The following is a 23,741-nucleotide window of genomic DNA, read 5'->3' on the forward strand; positions in this document are numbered from 1 at the left end:
GCTCCAGCTTTTGTGTTCTCAGCTGCCTCCTTGTGCTTTGGAACCAAAGATTGCATGTAAATAGAACTTGAGGATTGTCCAACTAAGCTAAAGTAATAGAAAAAAGTTGGATGCTATCGTTTACTCCAAAAGACACGTATATACTCTGAAAGTTTCTAGTAAATGCAACTGAAAGACCAACAAAAAGAGTTTTATCTTTACAGCCAAAGGCCACACTTGAAAGAACCTGCATGCCGTCGTCCAAAATGGCTTAGCGCAGAAAGAGGAATTATTTATTACCATAATAATGATTATGTTAATAGCATGGAAACTCGTAAAAAGAACTCCTCATGGATGTTACGGCGGTACCAAGACTTAAGTACAACAAGAAATTCAATAATTAACTCTGTAAACCATTTCCTAGCTACCTGCACACCTTTGATTACTTTTAGCTTAGTTGCTATGTTTTTATTTGCTCTTTTTATCACAGAAAAGGTATGCCTTGTTTGTCTGGGCGGTGGTGTGTGTGTGTGTGTGTGTGTGTGTGTACCTCTGTATGCGTGTATTTGTCATAGATAAGAGAGAAGGGCCACCGGAGTTAATTAATAATACATATATACAAACACGGAGAGGAAGGTGATAGGATGCACTCCAATCCCTACTCCCATACTCCGATAGGATAGTAAACAAATGACAAGTAGAAAACAAATGAATGATCATCTCAACGTCTGAATAATATATATATATATATATATTAATAAAGGGCTTCTTATATTGGGGTTGCATTCTTGACCATCCTTCCTTCCTAGACATCCTTGCTGCACACAGAGGGAACACTGAAATTTTTATTCACCACGCCAACCCCATTCCCCCATGCATCGATCCCACCAGACAGACCAAGCATGCTCTCCTCCTCCATCTATGCCATTGCCATCCCCATCCCTTCCACTGATTGCCTTGCCTCTCCTTCCCCCCCCATCATTCCTCCCTCTCTAATTCCCATACAGGTCAGATGAGCATAATAACAAATTATACATAGCCTCTTGTCCCATAATTGAATATTCCTCTATAGAGATCCCCACTTTTGTATACTCTAATCCACTCTTGTACGTTCGGGGATCCCCAGAACACTTATCTCCTCCTACTAACCTTTCCATCAACTTTCCCAGATCCACTTAATTAAAGCCTTATGAAGAGGTTTAAATACATATGCTTACCATCAAGCATTATATCATACAGTGGCTCCAGTTGAGCTCTGTTGGCTAGTGTTAAGATCATATATATATAAAGTCGATAGGCCAAGTACTCCAGAACAGAACAAGAGATCTCCACTAACCAACAATTGCTTTGCTGCCATAAATTAGATCATCCCACATGATGACAAGGGCATTTGTGTGCAAGAAAGAATTATTACAAGCTTCAATCAGAAACAAATAATGTAGCATTCAGGCCTTTCTTTCGGTTTATTCTTGATTCCTCGAACAAATATTTAGTAGTGGTCGTGGTTCTCTTTATCTAATAAGGATGTTCCATCTTAAGTAGATTTCTTTTTTTTTCTTTTCTTTTCTTTTCTTTTCTTTTTTATGAGAGGGTTGTATCTTTGAGCACCTTTGTCGTTTCAAATGTCATCAATCCATTGAAAGATCCATTTGGCCATGCCAACCCCCGACCTCAATGCTGGTGGTGGTGGCCCTCCCTTTCCTTGAGGGTATACTATAGGCCCATAACTTGGTAGATCGTACCAGCAAGCATGCAACAAGAAGAGATGGAACCAGCGTCTCGGTCTCGCACAAGTGTTTGAATAAATGTTAGGAACGTCGTAAGCATCACCTGTCAAACCCATACGTCAATCTAGGATCGTATTCTTGATGCAAATTTCTCATCCTGTATCCTGTAACTGCTGGCATGGTCCATGATTGCATAGGACCAATGGCAACCCGAGCTACTGTTGTCAAACACATGAAATCAATCAAGATATGCGTACTTTGTATAACTCACTAGGAAAAAGAAAAATAAGAACCTATAGCCGTGTTTGAAAATCTAATATCGTCAGCTATCTTTTGGTCATCAAATAATGTGTTAGTCTACTCAAACAGTGTCTTGCTTCAATACAGAAAGGATATATTACCTGTGGCTTGTCTAAAATTAAATTACTCATAAAAATTCATTTGTATCACTTTATCCTCTTGTGATTTATATTAAATTTTTTTTTATCTAAACTTATTAAGAAAGAAAATACAAAAAATTAAAATTAAAATTTTATTATAGAAAATTTGTTCCTTATATTTTATTCTTCAAATTTAAAATAAAATTCAGTTTCAACATCTCTTATCGTTTTCTTATCTTAGATTATAAATTATTTTATTATTGTCTAACTATCACAGTGTACATCCTTTTAAAGTATATGCTTCATAGAATTAAAAATATTAATAGAAAATTCATATTTGCTCAAAGAATATGATTATCAGTATTATATGTGTATTATAGTAATTTATACCTTTTTTTTGTTGTTAAATTTGGATTAAATTTTTTTAACGATTTTACATAAATCAAAACTATAAGAGTTTACAGTCAGGACATTTGGTCAAAAGCGGTTTGGAGATTCTTGTCAGGGTCGGAAGGTGCAGTGATGAGGGGCCAAGGTTAATCCAGAGCTCACCTTTTACAGAAAAATCAAAGAAATTATATGAAAAATTTAAGTAGGAGGGCATAATATCTCAAATCTGTTGTCTTTTCTATTCTTTATCACCAACCTATCCTACATCCAAAGGACATAAATACACAAAACAGAGATTATAACAGGTGATCCAGTGTTCGATGATCTATAAAAAAATACATGAGTTACTACAGTCATATAGGTATAGCTGCTGTGTAGCAAATGATCGTGTATCACTGTTTACTCTAAGAAGTAATACAAAGTATAATATAGTTATAGTATAGTTATAGTTTAGTGTGTGTGTGGGTGGGTGATGTTGTATAATTTGGGTTGCTAGCCATTGTCGTTACTCTTCACATGGTGGCACCAAAACACGGTGGGGTGGGGGCCTCGGCCTCAATGGGACGAGTTTTGGTTGCTTTCTAGAGTGCGGGCCAGTGAGGCCACATCAAGTTAATCTAATCATCATTTCATATGCTCCACTCCACTCCACTCGATTCCACTCCACTCTACTCCAAGCTTATAGTCCTGCTCCTTATCATCATCATCACATCAAGGAAAGGGAAGAGAAGAGAAGAGAAGGGGTAAAAATAAATAAATAAATAAATAAATAAATTTAGTAATACCTGGTGCCTGGTAGTGATGAATTATGTGTCCCCTCCTAAGGGTGCCACATGCTTTTCAGCCGAGTGGACATGCTTGGCCTTCAAATGGTAAGTAGCTTGATGATGCTGGTCTAAGAAGAGCCATGTGCTTAGCTGACTCATTACCCACAGAGATGTTATCATCTCAACATGGGTTGGTTGGTTGGTTGGTTGTGTCTTGCCAATGTAGCAACTATCCGTGCCCGTTTCCACTTTCAAAGTGTACTTTGCTATGCAAGAAAGAAAGAAAGAATACGTCCAGTGCTCCACCCATGATGACCATCTCCAAGATGGTCAAGTCCCTACAGAATTCAAGGAAACAAAAGATAGATATTACTAACTATCCCAACTTCCAGCCGAAATATCATCATATTTGTTTGTGGCCTTTGCAGCCAGCTTCACTGATCGATGTTTTTCTTTCCGCCATGCTATCATCATACCAAAGGAATCAATGCGAGGCTCAAATTTGTATATGCTTGCTTATTTACAAAACATTACACTGTCCATTCAAACACAGCAGAAAGATGAAGGCAAGTCATTTAGTCAATCTAAGTTGTGTCTCTACTGATGCCTTCTTATATTACTCTTTTTTTTTTTTTAATAATGACATCTTGTGTGGACTCACTCACTTCTCAGGTGACAAATAACATCATCTAATGTTAGCTTTTCGTCCAATATTAATTAGCCTAATATTCAACCGTGCATTGGATTAAGATTACTAAATTAGTATGTCATATGGTGCTAAAGTGAACATCAAGTGCTTTGTACAGAACTCTTCGGAATTTTTTGCTCTTGGTTTTATCACTGAAATAATGGGGAAAAAGATGCTATCATGACTATCTTGTTAACCCCTGAAGGAAGATAAAATGCAACGACAGCTTGCAATCTAATTAAATCATTCTACTGTAAGGTAGACAAGAATAGTAGAACTCTTTCTTGTTATTATGCTTTTTCACATATTCTCAAAGTAATGTTCATAATCAAATTGGTCCTCAACTACTATGTTCAATCAACTTTTTATTGCCTCTACAAGGACAAGGGCATTGGATGCATCCTTAGCTCCCTCTGAAAGATTGTGGAAGACTGGATTGCTTGATGGTCTTATCTGACACTGATCTTGTCTCTCTTTATTGTGGTATACAAGCTTTTCTCCTGATCAATATGTCTACTACTCCTCTGTGACCTTTCCTCCCCTTGCTGAGGTAAAATGCAGTAAGATGCAAAAGCCTCTCATGTCCTTTCTTCCCAACCAATGGCGGCTTTCTTTCCCATGGAAAAAGTACTAAGATCAGAAGCTGCTTTCCATCAATTTTACTCCTTGTCAAGAGGAGTAATTAAGATACTTGTTTGGAAAAGAATAAGTAGGATTAAAAGCTCCTAGAGTATAAATTTTCTAGGGGCTATCATCATCAAATGCACCATCTGCTTGTCTTGCTTCATTATCAGAATGGTGTAGGAATTGGATATGTCGACTGGATGCAATAGAATCATGAGCCATCCAACACCTAAAAAAGAAATTGTAATACTCAGGTGAGCATGGTACTAGATCAAATTTTATTTCTCAGGCCTACTTCGCTATTGGTTGGCACAACTAATACAAGAAAGGCATGTTTTAAGCGTTTCTGATTCACCTCAAATTCAGTATTTCCACCAGTTATGTTCAATCTCTATATTCCTTCTTCTTGTATGTTATGGCATCACTTAGAAACATTACAAAAGTATAATCCAATTTGCAGGGATTCTTCGTTACCTAGTGAGTACTCTTTCTTACAACTCAGATCTGCCATCTCTACAAATATGTTGACCCCAAATATATCCATTGAATGTTTTAACATAGTGAGTACTCTTTCTTACAACTCAGATCTGCCATCTCTACAAATATGTTGACCCCAAATATATCCGTTGAATGTTTTAACATGAAAGGGATAGAGCTCATTTCTATGCGTACCGATGATTCAACTGTAAGATTTAAAAATAACCCTTGCCATTAATCTTTTTTCGCGGAACTGTGCAATCCCATTATTCAGCAAAAATGCAATACATAATAACAGATTAGGAAACATATATATAGATACTGGGAATTGCACTAATTTTTTTCTTCTTCATAGTCTTTGACTCGCTATAAGTTCGTAGTTTGTGCAATAGGGTCTTTCTTATGCTAGAAGCTTTACTTGGGCTTCCCATTCCAAAAGTATAAGAACTTGTGTTGTCATTTAAGATATTGGGTTGTCTACTTGGAGAAGAGGAGGATTTCCCTTAGGTGAAGGGAAGATCAGTGGTCTTATAAATGTTTTCTCCACCTTGCAAACATGTAACATTTTGGGGAGGCCAATTGTTCATGAAAAAAGGCAAGTTTTATGACCTTGTTTTCTAAATGCTTCTTTTTGTTGGATGGTCGATCTTGGGTATGTAGGAAGATCGGATTGCGACACATCAATGGATAATATGCATTCTTGCGAGGATATGATATTCCATAAAAAGTACCCTGTGCTCTGTGATTGGTTTCTTTCCAAAATATATAATCTCTGTTAACCTACAAATCAGTTCCTCAATTGCATTTCTGACCATATCCAAAAGACATATAGCTTCATAATCATCATTCACGGTTCAGCACAACTTAGATCAAGCTTCAGAACTCCATTAATTTGCACATCCATCCACCCTGTTTGAAACTTGAAAGCCCCACACGTTCCTAAGATAGTAGAAGTTGCTCAATAGGCAACTTAAAAATTATTATTGCATCTTCTTTTTGTGATCTATCATGTGTAAAGATGTAAACCATGCGTCAGGGTGTTCAAGTTTTTCAGAACTCCAAAGCATTTCTGCAGGCTGTCACACTGTAGCCTTGCTTCACTAAATCCAAATTCACTAAGTTCATTAAGAATGCCCAAAAAGCTAGTTCCGTCAGAGGTGCATCAGTTTTAAACACAATCAACCACATCACTGAATAAGGTCCTTTCTTCTCGCTTCAGATGATTAACATAAATTCCTTTCTTCTCTGTTCTTATCTTAGAAGTTCTTTCTAGTGCAGTGCCTATAATAATTAGGTCTACCAGAAATGCGAGTGGAATAGGAATCCAAGATTAACAGTTTCAAGTCATCCTCCACATAACCTGATTGGAAAGTTACACAAGGAAAAAGTGCTAACACAACACAATATAAAGCTTCTTTAAAGAAATATTCAATCAGAAGCAAATTCATTTATGTACTTGAGAAATCACTTTATGAAACTGAAACAGTCTAATTACAGCTAAACAAACAAAACCTACTATTAGAACAGATCAGATATCCAATAATGAGTATTGACGCAAAGGAAATCTCAAGCAAACGGAACCACAGCAAGATAAATCATGGCACAGATGCTGCAAAAACGAAACGTTCTGTCGCAAGGATGAACCCAAGAATAAAAAAATAAAAATAAAAACCTATTCTTTCAACTATTCACTGGCATTTATCTGGGAAGAACACTTGAAATTATATTAAAAGCACCAAAAAAAAAAAGAAAAAAGAAGAGAACATTACAGAGATCGGTGGCATGATTCAGGGACTGGTACTATTTTCTTTCGTCGGAAGAGCTGTAACAGAAAACAAGGATGCGTACGCGCGTTTCAAGTCGTCTTCGTGATCCAAGTCGGAAGAGATAATATGACTCAAGAGAATAGAACCAAAATTAATATTTCGAAATCTCTATTCAAGCATAGAATCCCTATCTATGGAGAGAAAATTATATAGAGTTCTGATTGACTTGAAAGGCCGTTCCTAAAAGGAACAGCCCTCTATAAAAAAATAAGCGTATGCTGCTTAAGGTGGCGGGCGCACGGTATTCTTTAGTAAAAGGCGAAAGAATAGTTCGCTTTGCTCCCACCACGCAGCTGCGTGAATCTGACGGTTGCGTCTTCCAGGCCTTATATTGCTATGCTCTCACGAAGCGATGTGGGACTAAACTTCCGGTTCCGGCAATGAATCTCTATTCTTAGTTCTTACTTACTGGTCTCATTCTGGGCCTAAAATTTAGTGGGGGCCCCAAACCCCAAAGCAATGCAAAACCCCAGGAAAAACCCTTGAAAAGCCCCTAAAGAAGGACGAAGGTAGTATAGTGGAGCTAAAGAAAAGAAAAAAAAAAAAAAATATATGGCACACCACCTCTCTTCTTCTTTCTCCCGTTCTGCAGCCACTTCCGCCTCCAAAACCCTAAAACTCATCCCAAGCTCCACTTCCGTCCTCTTCCATGCATTTTCCACTACAACCACGACCCCTATCTCGGACCCTTCTCCGCCCGAATCCGAATCCGAGTCCACCTCCCCCTCGGATCCCGCCGGATCCAATCCCGGTCCTTCTCCACCCAAACGCCCTCACCGTCGCGAACGCAGCAGCTCCGACCCGGAGCCCCTCCACGAGACGATATGCTACATGATGTCCCGCCGCCCATGGACGACCCGTCTCCAGAACTCGATCCGCTCCTTGGCCCCACACTTCGACCAATCCCTCGTCCTCGGCGTCCTCCGCGGCGCACGGGATCCCGACCACGCCCTCCGCTTCTTCCGGTGGGTAGAGAAGACGGGATTCCGCCACGACCAGTCCACCTACGGTGAGATCGTCGGGGTTCTCACCCGCAACTCCATGATCAACCACGCCCGATGCATCGTCCTCGACGACATGCCCAAGCGCCTCGTCGAACGCGACGAAGCGATGCTCGTCGCCCTCCTCGACGCCTACGGCCGCGCTGGGATTCCGCAGGAAGTCGTCAAGCTTTTCCGCCGCATGCCTGAGCTCGGCGTCGAACGCACAGTGCGGTCCTATGACGCGTTCTTCAAGGCTATTCTCCGTGGCGGCCGGGTACCCATGGCCAAGAGGGTGTTCAATTCGATGCTCCGGGAGGGTGTCACCCCGGAGCTGTCCACTTATAACGCCCTCATCTGGGGCTTCTGCCTTTCTATTAAGATGGAGTCAGCTAGCCGCTTCTTTGCCGACATGAAGGAGAGAGGAATCGCACCGGACGTTGTTACCTACAATACTCTGCTCAATGGTTGGGCTCGAGCAAAGAAGATGGAGGACGCCGAGAAGATGTTTGACGAAATGGCTGCGTCCGGTTTTGAGCCGAATTCTATAACATACAATATTATGATAAAAGGTTACGTCTCTGAGGGGAAGGTGGAAGACGCTTTGCGGCTGTTTGGCGAAATGGGTCAGAAAGGACTCCGGCTTAGTGAGAAGACTTTTGCAGCACTGATGCCAGGGCTCTGCGATGACGTTGGGAGGACACTGGAGGCTAAGAAGATTTTGAGTGAGATGGCTGAGCGGCGGCTCACTCCAAAGGATAAGTCCGTCTTCTTGAGGTTGGTGTCTGCGCTGTGCAAGTCAGATGACTTGGATGGAGCTGTCGAGGTGCACAAGAAGATGGCTCAGTTCAAACATGTTGTGGTGGATCCGATGCAGTATGGTGTTTTAATTGAAAGCCTGTGCCGGGGAAAGAAGTATGACAGTGCTGTGCAGATGCTTGATGAACTTCTTGAGAAGGGGACAATGTTGCTTCCTCAGAGTCCTCCTCTAGAGGCATCAGCATATAATCCGATGATCGAGTACTTGTCCAGCAGTGGTGATACCAAGAAGGCTGAAACTTTCTTCAGGCAGTTAATGAAGAAAGGGGTTGACGACAAGGTCGCGTTCAACAACCTGATCCGTGGACATGCAAAGGAAGGGTTGCCGGAGTCTGCATTGGAGATCCTGAACATCATGAATCGTCGGGGGGTTCCAACCGACGCAGATTGCTATGAATTGCTTGTCACCTGCTACCTGAAGAAAGGAGAGCCTGCTGACGCAAGGACTGCATTGGATAGCATGATGGAACAAGGCCACATACCAAGCTCGTCTCTATTCCGGTCGGTGATGGTGGCATTGTTTGATGATGGTCGTGTCCAAACAGCTAGTCGAGTAATGAAGAGCATGATAGAGAAGGGGGTGAAGGAGAACATGGACATGGTTCACAAGATCCTAGAAGCTCTCTTCATGAGGGGTCATGTGGAGGAAGCGCTGGGCCGCATTAATCTGATGACGAACAATGACTGCTTCCCGGATTTTGACAAATTGCTGGCTACTCTCTGTGAGAATGGTAGGGCAATGGAGGCTCAAAATCTTGTGGATTTCGGATTGGAGAGGGACTATGATATCAGCTTTTCAAGCTACGACAGAGTGCTCGATGCCCTCTACACAGAAGGGAAGACATTGCCGGCATATTCTATACTTTGTAAGATCAAAGCAAAAGGAGGTGTTGTGGACAAGAAGGGATGCGATGCTTTGATCAATAGCCTTAATGCTGAAGGGAACACAAAGCAAGCTGACATATTATCTAGGATTTTGGCAGGGAAGGCACCCCTAACTCCAAAGAAGGGCAAATTGGTTGCAAGGGATGCATACTGAAATATTTGGGAGTTGGTTAGTTATATCCTCTCCTCGTTTTACCCTTCTCTTCTTTTTCTTTCTTTCTTGTCTAATTCGGTAGTGGATAATGAGACATAAATGACCAGTTGGTCATGTTGCTCTTGAAGTTATGGATGTTGTCTGCTGTGATAATTTTGTTCTTGTTACGGTGATCAAAGGTTTTTTTACTTCGATTTGCAAAACTCTTCTATTTGTTTTTGCTACAAACTCTACTTGGGCAACTTAAACTTGTATTGATGAACCTCCCTCCACGACCCAAATATCGCCGAACCTTGTGATGAATTGATGAACTGTCACAGTCAGTGATCAGAATTCCTCGGATATTCAGGTCTACGATGACTACTTGTACACCCTTGCGTCTCATGATGGGTTAGTAATTTTACTGTTTGGTATGGTCTACAAAGTTCAGTTTCGTCATGTTTTATCCTGCATAATCTGAAACTAGAATTACTTCAAATTGAGGTCTTCTTTTTCATCTATAAGCCTTCAGCTAAAAGGCTAACATTTGATCTTATTATTACAATTCATAAATGTTTTAAGATCTTTAGAGTCCCAAAGTTCAGATTAAGTTAAGGCAACATCTTCCAACGGATCATTCTGTAGTCTGTACAAAAGGCAAACACAATCTCCAGTTCTCCACAGCCTCAATTAAATGGGAGAGGCTACCGCTAGGCTACCACTTTTCTACTTTTCCCGCTTGTATCAGTCTTTGGCAAACTGTATTTGAGTTCTTCCCTTTTAAGAGAGTCTTCCTGCGGCTGGCTTGAATACATTTGCCTGCGTGAATGACTCGAACCGTGGTTCCGTCAGGTCAACTGTATCGTCATCTGAGGATCGTAAACTCCGGCCATTTGAACTCAGCAGAATCAGTCTCTCCATGTGCTCAGCTGGCGAAACAGTTTCAGTGCTCTTCAGAGCATCTTTGCAGAAGCTATGGTCAAGTTCTATTTGTGATGAGAACTGAGCATGCCATCCTTTTGAAGCTGCTTGCCTCAGATCTCTTCTAGTTGAATCATCTGCTCTCTCGATGTCAGTAATGGCCCTTTTGCTGAGTGAAGAGCTCTGTACAGAACAAAGAAATGCACGTAATAACTACCATTACGTTCAAAAAGCTCTTTATCATGTGCCTTTACTCGACCAAAACCCTTTAAAATAGTTGAAGTTTAACGACTAGAAGTAAAGTTCTAGTGAAGAGACCATAAATGAATTATTTTTTTTGTCGAATTCCAGATCCATCAGAAGAAATGCTGTTCTTTGGAGTAGAAAGGGCAAACGCTTAAGAATATGTTATATATGTTTGCGATCTCTATTTTGAAAGAGTTCTTTAGCAAAAATTAGCAGCAAGGAGAACCAGAAAACATACTCCACAAGAAGAACTCAGAAGGACAAATGAGATGAACACTTACCGTGAAAATACTGGTAGGTAAATTTTGCCTCTTAGACTTATCAGGAGCAATAACTGAGAGAATCTGAACGACTTCACTCATGGTTGGTCTGGAATCTGGATCCCACTGCAAACATTCTCTTGCCAAATGAGCAATTATTTGCATGTCTTCTTCTGGGAACTTACCTTTTAGAAGAGGATCAGGTAATTCTGAGACAACTAGCTTACTGTCACGCAATCGAGCCGTAGCCTACAAATTTTAAGCACACCCTATATTATACTCAGTTTGATAGTAGTGAGAAGTCTTTCACTCTCATCAGATCATTAGTTGTGTCAAAACCTGGACAGAATTAGCAGAACAATTTACTATAAATTGAAGAGGCATTTTTTATTTCAGAACTCCAAAATTCATTCATACTGTAACCCAAACGACATAGTTCATGTTCTTGGTGGTGGTAGACTTCTATTAACCGTTATACGAAATATCTCCTTATGTAATGAAAATTGCCCTTGAACTGCATTTGCCTTCTCTAGAAATTCAAAAGATAAAATATGCTTGAAATAGGTTACCCATATCACGAGGCTCTCATCTCCTCTATTTGATGATTTCTGGATGGGTTGGCGGCCAGTTATCAACTCCAGAATAACCACTCCAAAACTGAAAACATCTGATTTTTGTGAAGCCTTTCCCACAATAGCATACTCTGGTGCGAAATATCCAAAAGTCCCCAACATTCTTGCTGGAGAACTGGAGCAACTCACAGGATCATCGGCCGCCAGACATTTTGCCATACCAAGATCAGTTATCTGCATGCCACAGTACATAATTGAAAAATTTTAGCTATCATGCTCTACTTATCAGTTACATTGGGAGAAAAAGAGAAGCTACACCACCAAAAAGATTGCTAAATCGTAGTTATAAAAAAATTAGTTAGAAATGCGGTTTCCTATTTGCCTTGGAATATGTAGATAATCTTGGACCTGAAACTTTCTCCAAACTAGCCTAACATCAGCTTGGTAGCCAAAAATGAACATATATTTTCTGTGCATGTCCTAAGAACAAATAAGGTCATCCATATCTATCTATCTGACAATGTAGCTGTCTTACCATATCTCAAGTCCAAGAGGTTACGTAGTGAGTTGGTGGATGGGAAAGCTCAAGCCCTACTCAAGCATGTCATCTTTTCCCATGATGGACAAACAGAATGAGAACAACACTGTATAATTATGATTCAATTGACTTCAAGTTCATAAGGAGAATATTTTTTAACAGCTATACAAATGTTGGACTGAAGCTCGTAGAGCTCTGTGCTATTGTCAACTACAGCTCACACCCAAATTTAAGTGACAGATCAAGGTAACATAGGTAACTAAGGTCATCAATAGTCAATACAATTCCTAAGAGTTAGGACTTCAACGACTGAATCATGAGAGGCAAACCATCATGCCTTTAGCTACTGCATAATGGCCCTCCAGCCAGTTAGGTGGTTGCCTTAATCCTAGTCCTATCAACAAGCAGTTGCTCCCAAGGAGCCAGACCCTCACAGAATCACTAAAATCACTATTATCAAGAACAACTATGTCCACGTTGTAGTAAGAGCAGAATTATGTGCACTGGGAAATGCGAGGTATTAGTTAGAAAAAAAGAAGAAGTAAAACTGAGTTTTAGGAGCCTCAAATACACGATGCTCACCTTAGCTCTGTACTTTTCATCCAAAAGAATGTTACTTGATTTAATGTCTCGATGCAAAATCCTAGGAGCAGCTGCTTCATGTAGATATTCCAATCCCTTTGCAACTCCTAGTGCAATATTTACACGTGTTTCCCAGTCCATTGGTTGTTTCCCTTGTTTTAAATCCAGACATTCTCTCAAATTACCATTGGACATGTACTCAAAGACCAAAAGCCTATCTGATTGCCTGCCTTGGTTCTCTGAGCAATATCCAATCAAAGGTACCACGTGACAATGGTTCAGTCTTGATATTAATTCGATCTGTGGAAGAAGAGGTGCATTATTTATATATACGAAGAGGATGAGGTTATTTTTGAATTAGTAATTAAAACCCCAGACAATTATAAATACAAATTTCCACAACTTCTTTACAACTCGCTTTCTTCAAAATTTCACCGGTTTACTGTTCTTTCAGAAGATAAGCAGTTGACTAGAAAGGAAAATTGCTGAGATAAAGAACGACAGAGTAATTTTGTCAATATTGTCTACAGTAAATGTATGAATAGGATAAGTGGTCACTGCCACAATGACATACCAGAGACTGCAAGAAATCCAGGGATTATGGGAAGTCTACTTAATATGGAAATAAAAAAACTAAATGCATATTTGAGAAATTTATGTGGATTATAATTGCAGGACATAAAAAAATGCTAAGATTGCTAGTACTTCAGCCCAAGGCTAGACTGAAGATATATTGGATTTTACTCAATCAAAATGAGACGATGAGTCACTTGATCTGTAAGACAAAAGGAAGTATATAAATATAAATATGTACACTTATATGTATTATATATCTTATATTATATAGCTGTAGCATACCTCAGACAAAAATTCATAATCTGCCTCTGCCCGTCCAAGTGGCCTAAGTTTCTTTATTGCAACTACTCTTCCGTCACTCAGCTGGCCACGGTACACATTGCTGCTTCCCCCCACCCCTATTAGATTAGCATTTGAAAATTTGTCAGCTGCTTGTTCTAATTCAGTATATGAAAATTGTGTAATTACTCCAGGTAGAGTTCCTCTTTCACTTCTGAAAAGGAGAGAAAGCCTCCATATAAATCCTGAAGCAGAAACAAGATATTAGTCAGTTAAACCAGCATTTGGATGCCAAAGTAAGCATTCAAATAATTAGTAAGAAATGCATCATACTCTTTTGACAACTGCCTAGCTATGTTTATGTCTACAATTCTATATTACAATCAGAGAAATGCAGAGGATAGTGCATTGTGTGTACATAGCCAGAACTCTGACAGCTTACATATCTTCCTTAACATGGGACATTAACAATTACAAGTAGTCAATACATTATCAATGCATCAGTATATATCCTTCAGCCATTACCAATGCATCAGTATATACCCTTCAGCTCAAATAGTTAGTAAGAAATGCATCATACTCTTTTGACAACTGCCTTGCTATATTTATGTCTATATTACGATCAGAGAAATGCAGAGGATAGTGCATTGTGTGTACATAGCCAGAACTCTGACAGTTTACATATCTTCCTTAACATGGCATTTTAACAATTACCAGTAGTCAATACATTATCAATGCATCAGTATTTATCCTTCAGCCATTACCAATGCATCAGTATATATCCTTCAGCTCAACCAAGCTAGACTGAAAGCAATTGAAACAATTTCTTTAAAGTTGAGGAACAGGTTCTCAAATGCTATATCAACGGAGGTTCCAAGACAGAGAGATCAAGATGTCAAGTGTGCAGAAGGGTGAAGACGTACATAGATCCAGTAGCCCTACAGGAAAAAAGCAAAAGGAATCCATACAGCAACCCCAAATACTTGAGAGTTGGGACTGCAGGATGATAGTTGTTTTTGTTGTCATCACATAGGTAAAGTGCATAAAACACATAGACATCTGAGACTTATATCTGTAGTAGTAGCAAGGAGCAGTGCTCCATTTAGATCGATAACAAAGATGCAAGTGTATTAGCTACATCTAGCTCCACAAATTGATGGAATTCTGGTATATAACTCAGCATCTACATCAAAACCTGTCATAGGTTGTAGCTTCCCACGGGTGATTTACATAGAAACCAGATGTTTAGCAATTAATGAGCATCTCACCTTTGAGTCCATTGAAACCTTCTGCTTGAGGCTCTGGACATGAAGCTGATCGATGGCTGAGTAAGTTAGATCTGCTTGTCCAGCTTGTGTATTTTTCAAAAGAATAAATTTGTGATTGCAAAGGGAGTTTGTCCTTGTGATAGAAGTAGCAGGCAACGGATGTAAGAAAAGCAATGGTGGTGAGAACAACACAGAGTAAGAGTATGACTACAACCGCTTTCTTGGAGACATGGTTCTTTGCCGTCTTGGATGATCCTGTAGAACCTGGACAAGTTCAGAACTAGTAATCAAAACAGTACTACCATATACAACAATCACATGCCATCATGTCAGATACAGAAAAAAAGAACCCCAAATAATGGAACATCCATTATGTGCCACTCAATGCACAATGGAATTATTTCTTTTTGCATGCTATCAGCTTTCCATAATCGAGAAGACACTCTGACCTGTATATTGGACTATCGAGTACATATCTTATGTTTTGCTCTTATTTATAGTCTTATTTAGTATTTACTGCTAAGTCTGCTATAATGCTACTGAAAATGCTTTGAAAGGATTTGAGAAGTTACCAGATGTGCAATTGCAGGCAGTAAAACAATTAACATCGTGAATATTTCCTGGTGCTTGAGGTGTTTGTTGTGATGTGCACAAGCAATTCCATGCTCCTTCCCGTCCCTCTGTTGCATCTGCCACAAAAGTCAAACTCATGTTATCTTACAATGGTGATGAGATTTACAAGGCTCAGAATTGTGTTTAACGAGATAAAAAAAGAAAATTTTCTACTTCTTGGAGAGTGCTATCTTAGCAAGAAAGACATGTGATTGAAGATTTGAAGACAACAATCCACATCTATACCAGGAGTGCAATGACAGGATGTAGAGCAATTCTGTGCTCCTAGGGAATCAGCAGCACATGTACACGTCCAATTTAGTGTATCAGGTCCATTCAGAGACTCCTCTGCAAAGAATGAAGGTAACATTGTCTTGTCAGAAATGGCATTGTATCTACTCAAAAGACATGGGAAAGAACTATTGATACTGAATTTTCTTTTCATAGACAGCTCCAGCGTTCTGCATGTGGAGAGAATAATTATATAGGTGGCATCATCATCAAAATTCACTAAAATTTATAATACTAACCACAGGAGACAAACTCCAAACAGAGAATCACACAGACGAAAGTTATGATAAATTCCAAATGTAGCTCCATTGGCACTACTCCAGGAACCAAAAAGGTAGAAACATCAGAGACCTTAGCTTCCGTTCAATGACAGCCCCCTTGAAAGCAAAATACAACAGATTCAGACAATCAGCAATAAACAGATTTGACACAAATTATCTATCAGTAATCAGAATATGCTTGTCGAATTAGAAGAACTTATCTAATGTGCAATTGCCTTCATCCATTAAGTAAAATGAAATTATTACAGGGCTCTAAGATCAACCAGAAGCATATAACTCAATTGATTTCATAAGAAAGAATATTCTAGAAACCAAGCTAGAAAAGTTAAGCAAATGCTTACCATTTAGGACAAAAGAAGATCTAGACTTGGTTTTCCAGTTTTCGTTTATCAGAATAAGTATAACTAAAATGGGGAAACAAAGTCTCAGGAAAGAAACAAGGCAAGGGAACTAAATTCCTTGTAATCTTGCTGTCCACCGACAACTAGTTTACCTTCTGATACATGCATAGCACAACTAATGCCTAAAAGTCAAATCTTTAAAATTCTTAATTGGTCTTTGACCTAGATGGTATTATCATATGCCAGTATATCGCCAAGAAAGAAGATGTTACCAATAGTTGAAAGGAAAAGCATACAGAATAAATGAGGGATAGATGAACAAGAATTCTCCTGTCCATCCAATGACAAGGTTCAGCTGTACATCTGCCTGAACAACATAAAAGAAAAAACAAACAACAAGATAATGAATAATGATGATGATGACAATCCATTACAAGAATTCAGATACGTTGACTTTAAACTGATCCACCGACAACATTTTGATGACTACGCACTGATGCAAGCCTTATTAAATCTACAACGGAATAACCAAGTTCCTATCTTTTCCCAATCTTTTGAACTGCGGCGATTACATTTGGAAGTACGAGCAAGGATGAGATGATTTTTCAGAACTAAAGCAAAAATATCTTCCTTTACTCTACAAAATATTCAAGTGTTCCCCCATTATTCGAAATTCGACCAGGAGAACAAGAAGAAACTTGAACCAAGGTGTTTCGAAGATTACCCAATTCGAATGATGCAGAGCTGGAGGAACCTAGACGAGATGCAGCATTCGCTAAAACCGATCGGCCATTGGTGCGGCCCTGCTATACTGGAACCCGGATGCTATAATATACTAGTGCTTGAGAGGCCACCAAAATCTACCAAGAATTTGTCGGCTACAAGCAACGACAAGCAAGGAAATCAAATCATTGAAGCGGGCAACAACGACACGGAGGACAACACTAAAATAGAATCGCCGAGAAGAAATAGAAAAGAAAAAATACTCTACTCACCTCTCCGATAGCTACTACAACAAGCTCGACAATGACATCCCACCAGTGTAACAGTATTCTTGCACTAGACCTCAATCCAGTTAATAGAAGGACCAAAAAGATAAATAGAAACACCACCAAATATCAAGTTCAGCTCATGAGGAAGGAGAAGAGAAGGTTTTAGGGGACGGATAGTCGACGGAAATTCGAATATTTACTTTCTTACGAGGGTCAAAAGCGAAAGGGACAAAAGAAAAAAAGAAAGAAGAAGAAAGTTTAAAAAACTATTATATATATTTGGATGAGATGAGATGAGATCCCTTAGCTTTAAAGGCAGGCACCGCACCGCACATCTGAGCGGGATACTAATAAATAAATAAATAAATGACGAATAGGGATAAAAATCTATTCGAGAGAAAATTATTTTCGTTTTTCTAGATTTATTTATTATTTTTGCGGGAAATGATAAGTCGATTCAGCATTTTTGGTACGTCCTCGAATCGTACCGTAGGATTTGGAACCGTTCATCTTACTAGGATGCGTGCGTGATACCTGGTACTGTACTGGGCTTCGAGAGGAGATCTGGGCCTCCGTTACCTTTACGCGGCCTGCGTGCGATACGACGATCTCAATCTGACGAAAGACTGTAGGTGTAGCGCTACTACTCTCTCTAATCGGAAATGGTCGTAGAGTAGAGTTCTTGGGGAATGACCTAACGAGAGAGAGAGAGAGAGAGAGAGGGAGGGGGGAAATGGGGATGGATGGGAGTTAATTATGTGGCGCGGTGGGAAATGATATCGAGAGAGCGGTCTCCAACTCGACCGAATTTATTATTACAATTACTTATGTATTACGTGATGGATTTATTATTACAATTACTTATGCCGCTGTGAACAGTGCCTATGGACACGTTTCTCGAGGAGCTGAAGCAACTGAGAAGGGATTACAGGTGGACCGAGTAGAGGATCCAAGTGGCACATCAACGCTTGCTTTGGATCTTATTCGCGGGTCGATAAATGAGTGTGTCCCTCCCATGGCCATGGATCCTCGTCACTTTTTATTTGTTTCACTACAAAGGCCTTTCAGGCTAATTAGGCCTTGTTAGTGGGCAGTAATTAGCGCTCCTTGGGTCCGACTGTTAAACAAATAACAGTCGGACCATAGGAAATATTTTTTTTTTAAAAAGACACGAAAAGGGTTGACATTATACAAGGAAAGATTTTTAAAATAATAATAATAATATGGATATTTCATATAAAAATCATTCTTTCTATAGCTGCAATATCTACGTTTGCACAAAAGCAAAAGAATTAAACCAAAAGAGCATAAAGCCATCGTTCATAAGTTTCGGCAGATTCGGAAAGCCTAAAGAAAGAACTCCGTAGGCGTCATTTCGTAGAATATTACCAGGCAAGCGAGATAAGAGTAGTAAAGTACCATAGGAAATAAATTTCATACATAAGAAGAGCCTTAAAAGGTCACATATTTGTTCCCACAAATATCACATGTATACCCCATTCCAAAGGTTGAACCTTCGCTTATATACATACACCCAACACAAGACTAGAGGGTATGATAAAGAAGGGAGAAAATAAAACACCCAGTTAATAACCTTCAATTTTTACCCATTTGAATTCCCACTCCTTTTCACTTATCCACCATCCCCAACTTATTCCTTTATACAAACCCCTTTTTTTTGGTCTTTCTGCACTATAACCCCCAATCTTCAAGAAGATAATTAATGGTACAAAAAAAATACTAAATTAACTCCCGTTCTCATAATATAAAAAACACAATTACCTCGGCTCAGGTCGTGCTGGAAATGACTTCGCATGCCTTATCTGCGGATTTGGGCGTTGACTAGCAAGACTCATTGTCTGGGAGCGCTGCAGCATGTCAACCATAGATGGTGTCTGGTAGGATTGAACGAGGCTTCCGCTGTCCATCGAGTTGCCACGAGTTGTTGCCCTCTGCCACGAGTGGGAGCTTAAACCTGACAGAACGAATGCCCTTCCTGATGCCTCATATCTTTGCTGATTAGCCATCCGCTCTTGCATCTCCCTCAGCTCAGTGTCCAATGCCAGGCATAACCTGTCACCTGACTGCCCTGACAGAGAGTCTGAAAGCAATTTCCGTCGCTCTTCGAGTATGGACACAGCCTGTAAAAGCTCACCACGTTCCGCAGCAGCCCTTGCTTCTGCCATAGTTTCCGCAGTCTGGATACGGTTCTTCTGGCGGTCCACCTCAATGGACATAATTGGTAGACCAACAAATGCTGGCCTGGATATGTGTACATCTAGGTCTTCCACCCTTACAGCCTCCTTAGTCACTGGATCTCTGTAGACACAGCCTATTTTGAGCAATGGGGTCTCTTCAGAAGCTGGTGGAACATTGACAGCCACAAGAAAATCCCTCTCTTCATCTGCATACAAGTCACCAACGGCTATAGACCCACTTCTCTTATTATCAGCAACCCGGCTAACATAGCTGCCTGATTTTATAGGACCAAGGTGCACACCTGGGTGCACACACTCTACCTCTACATGCAACTGTTGGATGACTACACTCAGAAGGCCACCAATGCACAGTGCAAATGCATCCTGGATTGCAGCCTCTGCCTCAATAAAGGAGAAGGTCCCTCCTGAAGCCTCTGAGATTGAATGCATCAAGACAGAGTCATGGTCAGCACCAAATCCAAATACATGAACCGGCACATGATGGCCACTGCTCCCACGAATGGAGGACGGGACAAGCGACTGGTGGTCTGGCTGTGCTTGGTGCATGACACCAGCAGTCGGAAAGATGGTATATGTATCTTGCCCATCAGAAAGGAGAATGATGCTGGAGATGGGGTTCTTCTCCTTGCGTTCTTCGATCACTTTGGCACCCTTCCTGAGGCCATCTGCGATGTTGGTTCCACCATTCGATGTCAGTGAATTAACAGCTTGTAAGGCATCCTGGCGGCCAGATTCAGTCATCCGACGAAGGGGGAAGAGTCGGCGAGCAGTCGACGAGAAGGCAATGAGAGAGAGCCGGTCTGAGGGGCCAAGATTGTGGATCACAAACCCCATGGCCTTCTTTAGCAGAGCAAGCTTGGTACCAGACATGCTGCCACTGACATCAAGCACAGTGATGAGATCAACCGGAGCTCGAGATGTTCTTGAACCATCATTGCCGTGGAAATTATTGTTAGAAGTCTGTAATGTTTTGGCAAGCGGAGCCTTTAGGTGGATCAGAATTGTGAAGTTCTCTTCAGAGGCAGACTGAGGAATTTCTGAGAACTCTGGGTATGCCTTGATCTCTACTGTTCTCATGCACTCCTGTTGGGAATCTTCAGCTGCTTCAGTCAGGTTGTCCAAAGGTTCATCATCATTGAAAATGCTAGGCTCTGAATTGTGGAAGAAGGGTGTTACATGATGCAGTCTATTCGAAGAGCCTGCACGCGGTAGTCGTCGCAGGATATGCATATGGCCATCATCTTGGAGCCAATTACCTGGGTTAACCCTGGTTTCATGTGGAGACCCAGAGGAAGGGAGACCTTGAAATGGGATATCCTTCCATTTTGCCCTACAAACTGGGCAAACATGGTTGCCATGTTTTACATTTGAGGCAATACAGTGAAAATGGAAAACATGTGAGCATTCTGCTGTGAAGAGAGCATGACCATGTCCTGGTTTCATGGTGGCTAAACATATAGCACACGTTTTCTGACAATATTAGAAACAAAGTCAGCACAGTTGGAAGCTAAGACATAGGCATAGCAGTGTGTGACAAAATCAGATTAAGTATAGAATGTAATCGATGTAATTAGTAGAAAAAATAAAAGAAATAAGCATAAAACAAGATAAGAATTTGGGTAGCTGTTAATTATGTTTCACCTTAACCGAAGCAATCGATGATTAATATAAAATACAGTATGCACCAAAGACCCAACGATGACAAATAAGAAGCAGCAGAGCATGGTTTATGAGGCATTGCAGGCAACTAATCGCTTCATGAATCAGCAATTTGCTCGTTATTGCGCATAAAGCTATCATGAACAACCAGTTAAGAGGTGGAATTAGGTGCCTTTACATTATACATTTCCAACCTAATTCCCCAAATGGTTCACTAGTACAAACTTGTCGTATTATAGAAATAGCAGTAACAATCACAGCATAAGTCTTGATCATATATGAACGTGCTGTAAGTGCTCACTGCAGATAAAATCTGGCAAATTGATTTCTTCAAAAGATCGATATCGAAATTCGGTATCAGCCAAGCGTAAAAAGTTGAGAAAATTTAAAAAGCAGATTGCATTGTAACCCTCATACTAATTAAAGTACGAGGCCACTACATATACTAACTGAAGCAACTACACGTTCTTCCATATATTAAACACAGGTAATTTTATAACAAGAATACATCCCTATAAGACTATAATAGTGCCTCTATGGGTTGGTCAAATTGTAATATAAAAAAGGATGAATCACAAACGAAAGAATGGTATGGTCTAATCATAAATTAAGAGACGCATCACAAGCAACAGCATTGGTATCAAAAGAAGCGTCTTTCCTATTCAGGACTCCACTAAGGTGCTAAAAAGAGTAGACGGACGTTAGCCTTTTTCAATAAGCAATATGGCACCAATGCTTACAGGGACCGGTGCTCTTTACCCCCAACAAAAGAAGTAAAAGAAAGAGGGGAGAGAGGACCCCAGACAAACAAAGTGAGCATCGTCCAATTCCATGATTTGAAATAACAGCTGCAAAAAGATCAACAAAAAAGAAAAGGAAAAAGATAGGGGCAGCAATTCATACTTCTGGACCAAGCATTAAACTCGTCTCGATGGATTGCTGGGCAAAAATAATGCAACCTAAAGTATTTAAAAAGAAATTAACAGAGTCACCCAAAAATAGTAAAACTTAACACCTGCTCTGCCCTTTAACAAATCACAAGTATCCAAACAAAAGTCGTCGAACTAGTTATAAAAAAAAATTGAAAATACTGAAACATTCCATGATGAAGCGATCTAAGGTAAAAGGCCAAACCTTGGACGATCTGCTCCCAGATTTGGACAAGCGCAAGCCGGACGAGGCCGGGGTCGGCGTCGTCGGCATCAGAGCCCGGATATCAGACGCGCCCGCCGACGCTGGAGAAGCCACGGCGGAGTCCGGTGTCCTCTCCGTGGAATCATCAGACGGCAAGGGAGAATAATCATCGAGGATTTTGGGAACGTAGACGCAGAGGTTTAAACCCAGCGAGAGCTTCGCTTTCCTCCATCGACTTCCCATCTCTCTTCAAGATAGGATTTTTAAGGTTCCGGAGACCTCTAGATCTCCTGTTCCCAGATCTAGGATCGATCCATCTCCTCTCCCACTGCGTAGGAGATCTAAACTCCAATTCTTCGGCAAGCTCTTTATACGGAAGCTAGGGTTTCAAGAACGTGGTAGGCGATGGCTTCTTTTCTTTTTTTTTTTCTTTCTCTTTTTTGAGGAGAGAGAGAGAGAGAGAGAGAGAGCGAAGGGAAGAAGGGTCAAACGAGGAAACTGGTCGCCCAGGGAAGTGGTTTTGCTACTTTCTTTATGCAACCCGCCATTACCGAGGAGTGGAGAGAGTGTGATGGTTTTGACCTTGGGGAGCAACTTTTGAGAAAGTGCGGACAAAAAAAAATTGAGAGCAGGAAGTAGACTGTACTCTGATTCTGAACTCTGTAGTGTCTTAGGAGAAGAAACCATTTTACTAAATTGCCCCTACTTTTTCCGTATATTTAAAAAATATCTAGTACCACCCACTATAGTGCCATCATTTGTACTCTTTTACCGTTTAACAATAACAACGTCAGGTATTTATCTTAACAGAATCAAGTGGCAATGGATCCATCCATTACTGCGACTATAAAAGGAAGAACCCATCCATCATTGATGCTTCTTAGTCTGTTTGATTTATTATTTTCTTCTTCTTCTCAGGAGAAGATCCGAAGCCGAAGGGCACTCTAAAGATTGGCTACTTTGATTAATTTTAGTTCATGCATTCAGAGGAATTCCTAATCTTTGGCTGCCAATTATTAAAGAAATTGGTCCTTCTTGCAGTGGATTGGATCAATAATGGTCTCTTTCACGTAGACCAAGTTGGGAGACTGAGGGATAGAGATAGCGACAAGATTAAAGTTTAAACAAAGACGGCCATCCCATCCTCTGGTCTCTTTCACCGAACCCACATACCCAAGTGGAACAAATTCTAATTTATATAACTAATTGATTGATTCTGGAATTAGCCAAAACACTGGTCAGAAGTGAGCTGGAAGTAGGCTGTTTAGTGTCTCTCGTGAAAGTGGAACCCAAAT

At 40.3% G+C, this 23,741-nt stretch overlaps 3 protein-coding genes, 1 long non-coding RNA gene and 1 other non-coding gene across 8 annotated transcripts; 1 reads left to right on the forward strand and 4 right to left on the reverse strand.

Annotated features, from left to right (window-relative positions):
* Positions 1–2,772: 2,772 nt before the first annotated feature.
* Positions 2,773–7,157, reverse strand: LOC140800804 (uncharacterized). The gene is made up of 3 exons (XR_012111310.1): positions 6,802–7,157; positions 3,262–3,581; positions 2,773–3,163 (listed from the first exon to the last, which is right to left on the reverse strand). It is a non-coding gene; the product is annotated as an uncharacterized lncRNA (long non-coding RNA).
* On the reverse strand, positions 7,041–7,153 carry LOC140801516 (U5 spliceosomal RNA). The gene has a single exon (XR_012111465.1). It is a non-coding gene; the product is annotated as a U5 spliceosomal RNA (small nuclear RNA).
* Positions 7,158–7,312: 155 nt separating the features above from the next.
* LOC140800802 (large ribosomal subunit protein mL102 (rPPR5)) lies at positions 7,313–9,899 on the forward strand. Its single transcript, XM_073155669.1, has one exon. It carries the CDS (start codon positions 7,411–7,413, stop codon positions 9,694–9,696), a length of 2,286 nt encoding a protein of 761 aa, XP_073011770.1. The 5' UTR covers positions 7,313–7,410; the 3' UTR covers positions 9,697–9,899.
* Positions 9,900–10,164: 265 nt separating this feature from the next.
* LOC140800803 (receptor-like serine/threonine-protein kinase NCRK) lies at positions 10,165–17,576 on the reverse strand. Of its 4 annotated transcripts, XM_073155673.1 has the most exons (11): positions 17,438–17,576; positions 17,167–17,320; positions 16,060–16,197; positions 15,776–15,877; positions 15,490–15,606; positions 14,918–15,172; positions 13,653–13,894; positions 12,795–13,094; positions 11,672–11,908; positions 11,124–11,351; positions 10,165–10,779 (listed from the first exon to the last, which is right to left on the reverse strand). In XM_073155673.1, exons 3-11 carry the CDS (start codon positions 16,127–16,129, stop codon positions 10,456–10,458), a joined length of 1,875 nt encoding a protein of 624 aa, XP_073011774.1. In that variant the 5' UTR covers positions 16,130–16,197; positions 17,167–17,320; positions 17,438–17,576; the 3' UTR covers positions 10,165–10,455. The 4 variants fall into 4 exon arrangements, with proteins under 4 accessions (XP_073011774.1, XP_073011773.1, XP_073011771.1 ...); XM_073155672.1 differs by lacking the exon at positions 17,438–17,576 and having other exon boundaries at positions 14,918–15,181; XM_073155670.1 differs by lacking the exon at positions 17,438–17,576 and having other exon boundaries at positions 14,918–15,181; positions 15,776–15,990; positions 17,167–17,271.
* A 1,260-nt stretch (positions 17,577–18,836) lies between these two features.
* On the reverse strand, positions 18,837–23,084 carry LOC140801013 (E3 ubiquitin-protein ligase WAV3-like). The gene is made up of 2 exons (XM_073155992.1): positions 22,447–23,084; positions 18,837–21,123 (listed from the first exon to the last, which is right to left on the reverse strand). Exons 1-2 carry the CDS (start codon positions 22,687–22,689, stop codon positions 19,213–19,215), a joined length of 2,154 nt encoding a protein of 717 aa, XP_073012093.1. The 5' UTR covers positions 22,690–23,084; the 3' UTR covers positions 18,837–19,212.
* Between the last annotated feature and the right edge of the window lie 657 nt (positions 23,085–23,741).

The sequence above is a fragment of the Typha latifolia genome, chromosome 14 (genome assembly GCF_019914945.1).
Source record: "Typha latifolia isolate L0001 chromosome 14, TyphaL0001v2, whole genome shotgun sequence".
Taxonomy (NCBI): Eukaryota; Viridiplantae; Streptophyta; class Magnoliopsida; order Poales; family Typhaceae; genus Typha; species Typha latifolia.

Bases quoted from the DNA above. Each gene is read 5' to 3' on its own strand.
- LOC140801013 (XM_073155992.1), bottom strand. From the start codon at position 22,689: ATGGGAAGTCGATGGAGGAAAGCGAAGCTCTCGCTGGGTTTAAACCTC. The intron at 21,124-22,446 runs GTTTGGCCTTTT...TAATATTGTCAG, and splicing joins CTGGGAGCAGATCGTCCAAG to AAAACGTGTGCTATATGTTT.
- LOC140800802 (XM_073155669.1), top strand. From the start codon at position 7,411: ATGGCACACCACCTCTCTTCTTCTTTCTCCCGTTCTGCAGCCACTTCC.
- LOC140800803 (XM_073155670.1), bottom strand. From the start codon at position 15,974: ATGAAAAGAAAATTCAGTATCAATAGTTCTTTCCCATGTCTTTTGAGT. The intron at 13,095-13,652 runs GTATGCTACAGC...CTTCTTCCACAG, and splicing joins ATTATGAATTTTTGTCTGAG to ATCGAATTAATATCAAGACT. The intron at 10,780-11,123 runs GTAAGTGTTCAT...TGTTCTGTACAG, and splicing joins TACCTACCAGTATTTTCACG to AGCTCTTCACTCAGCAAAAG.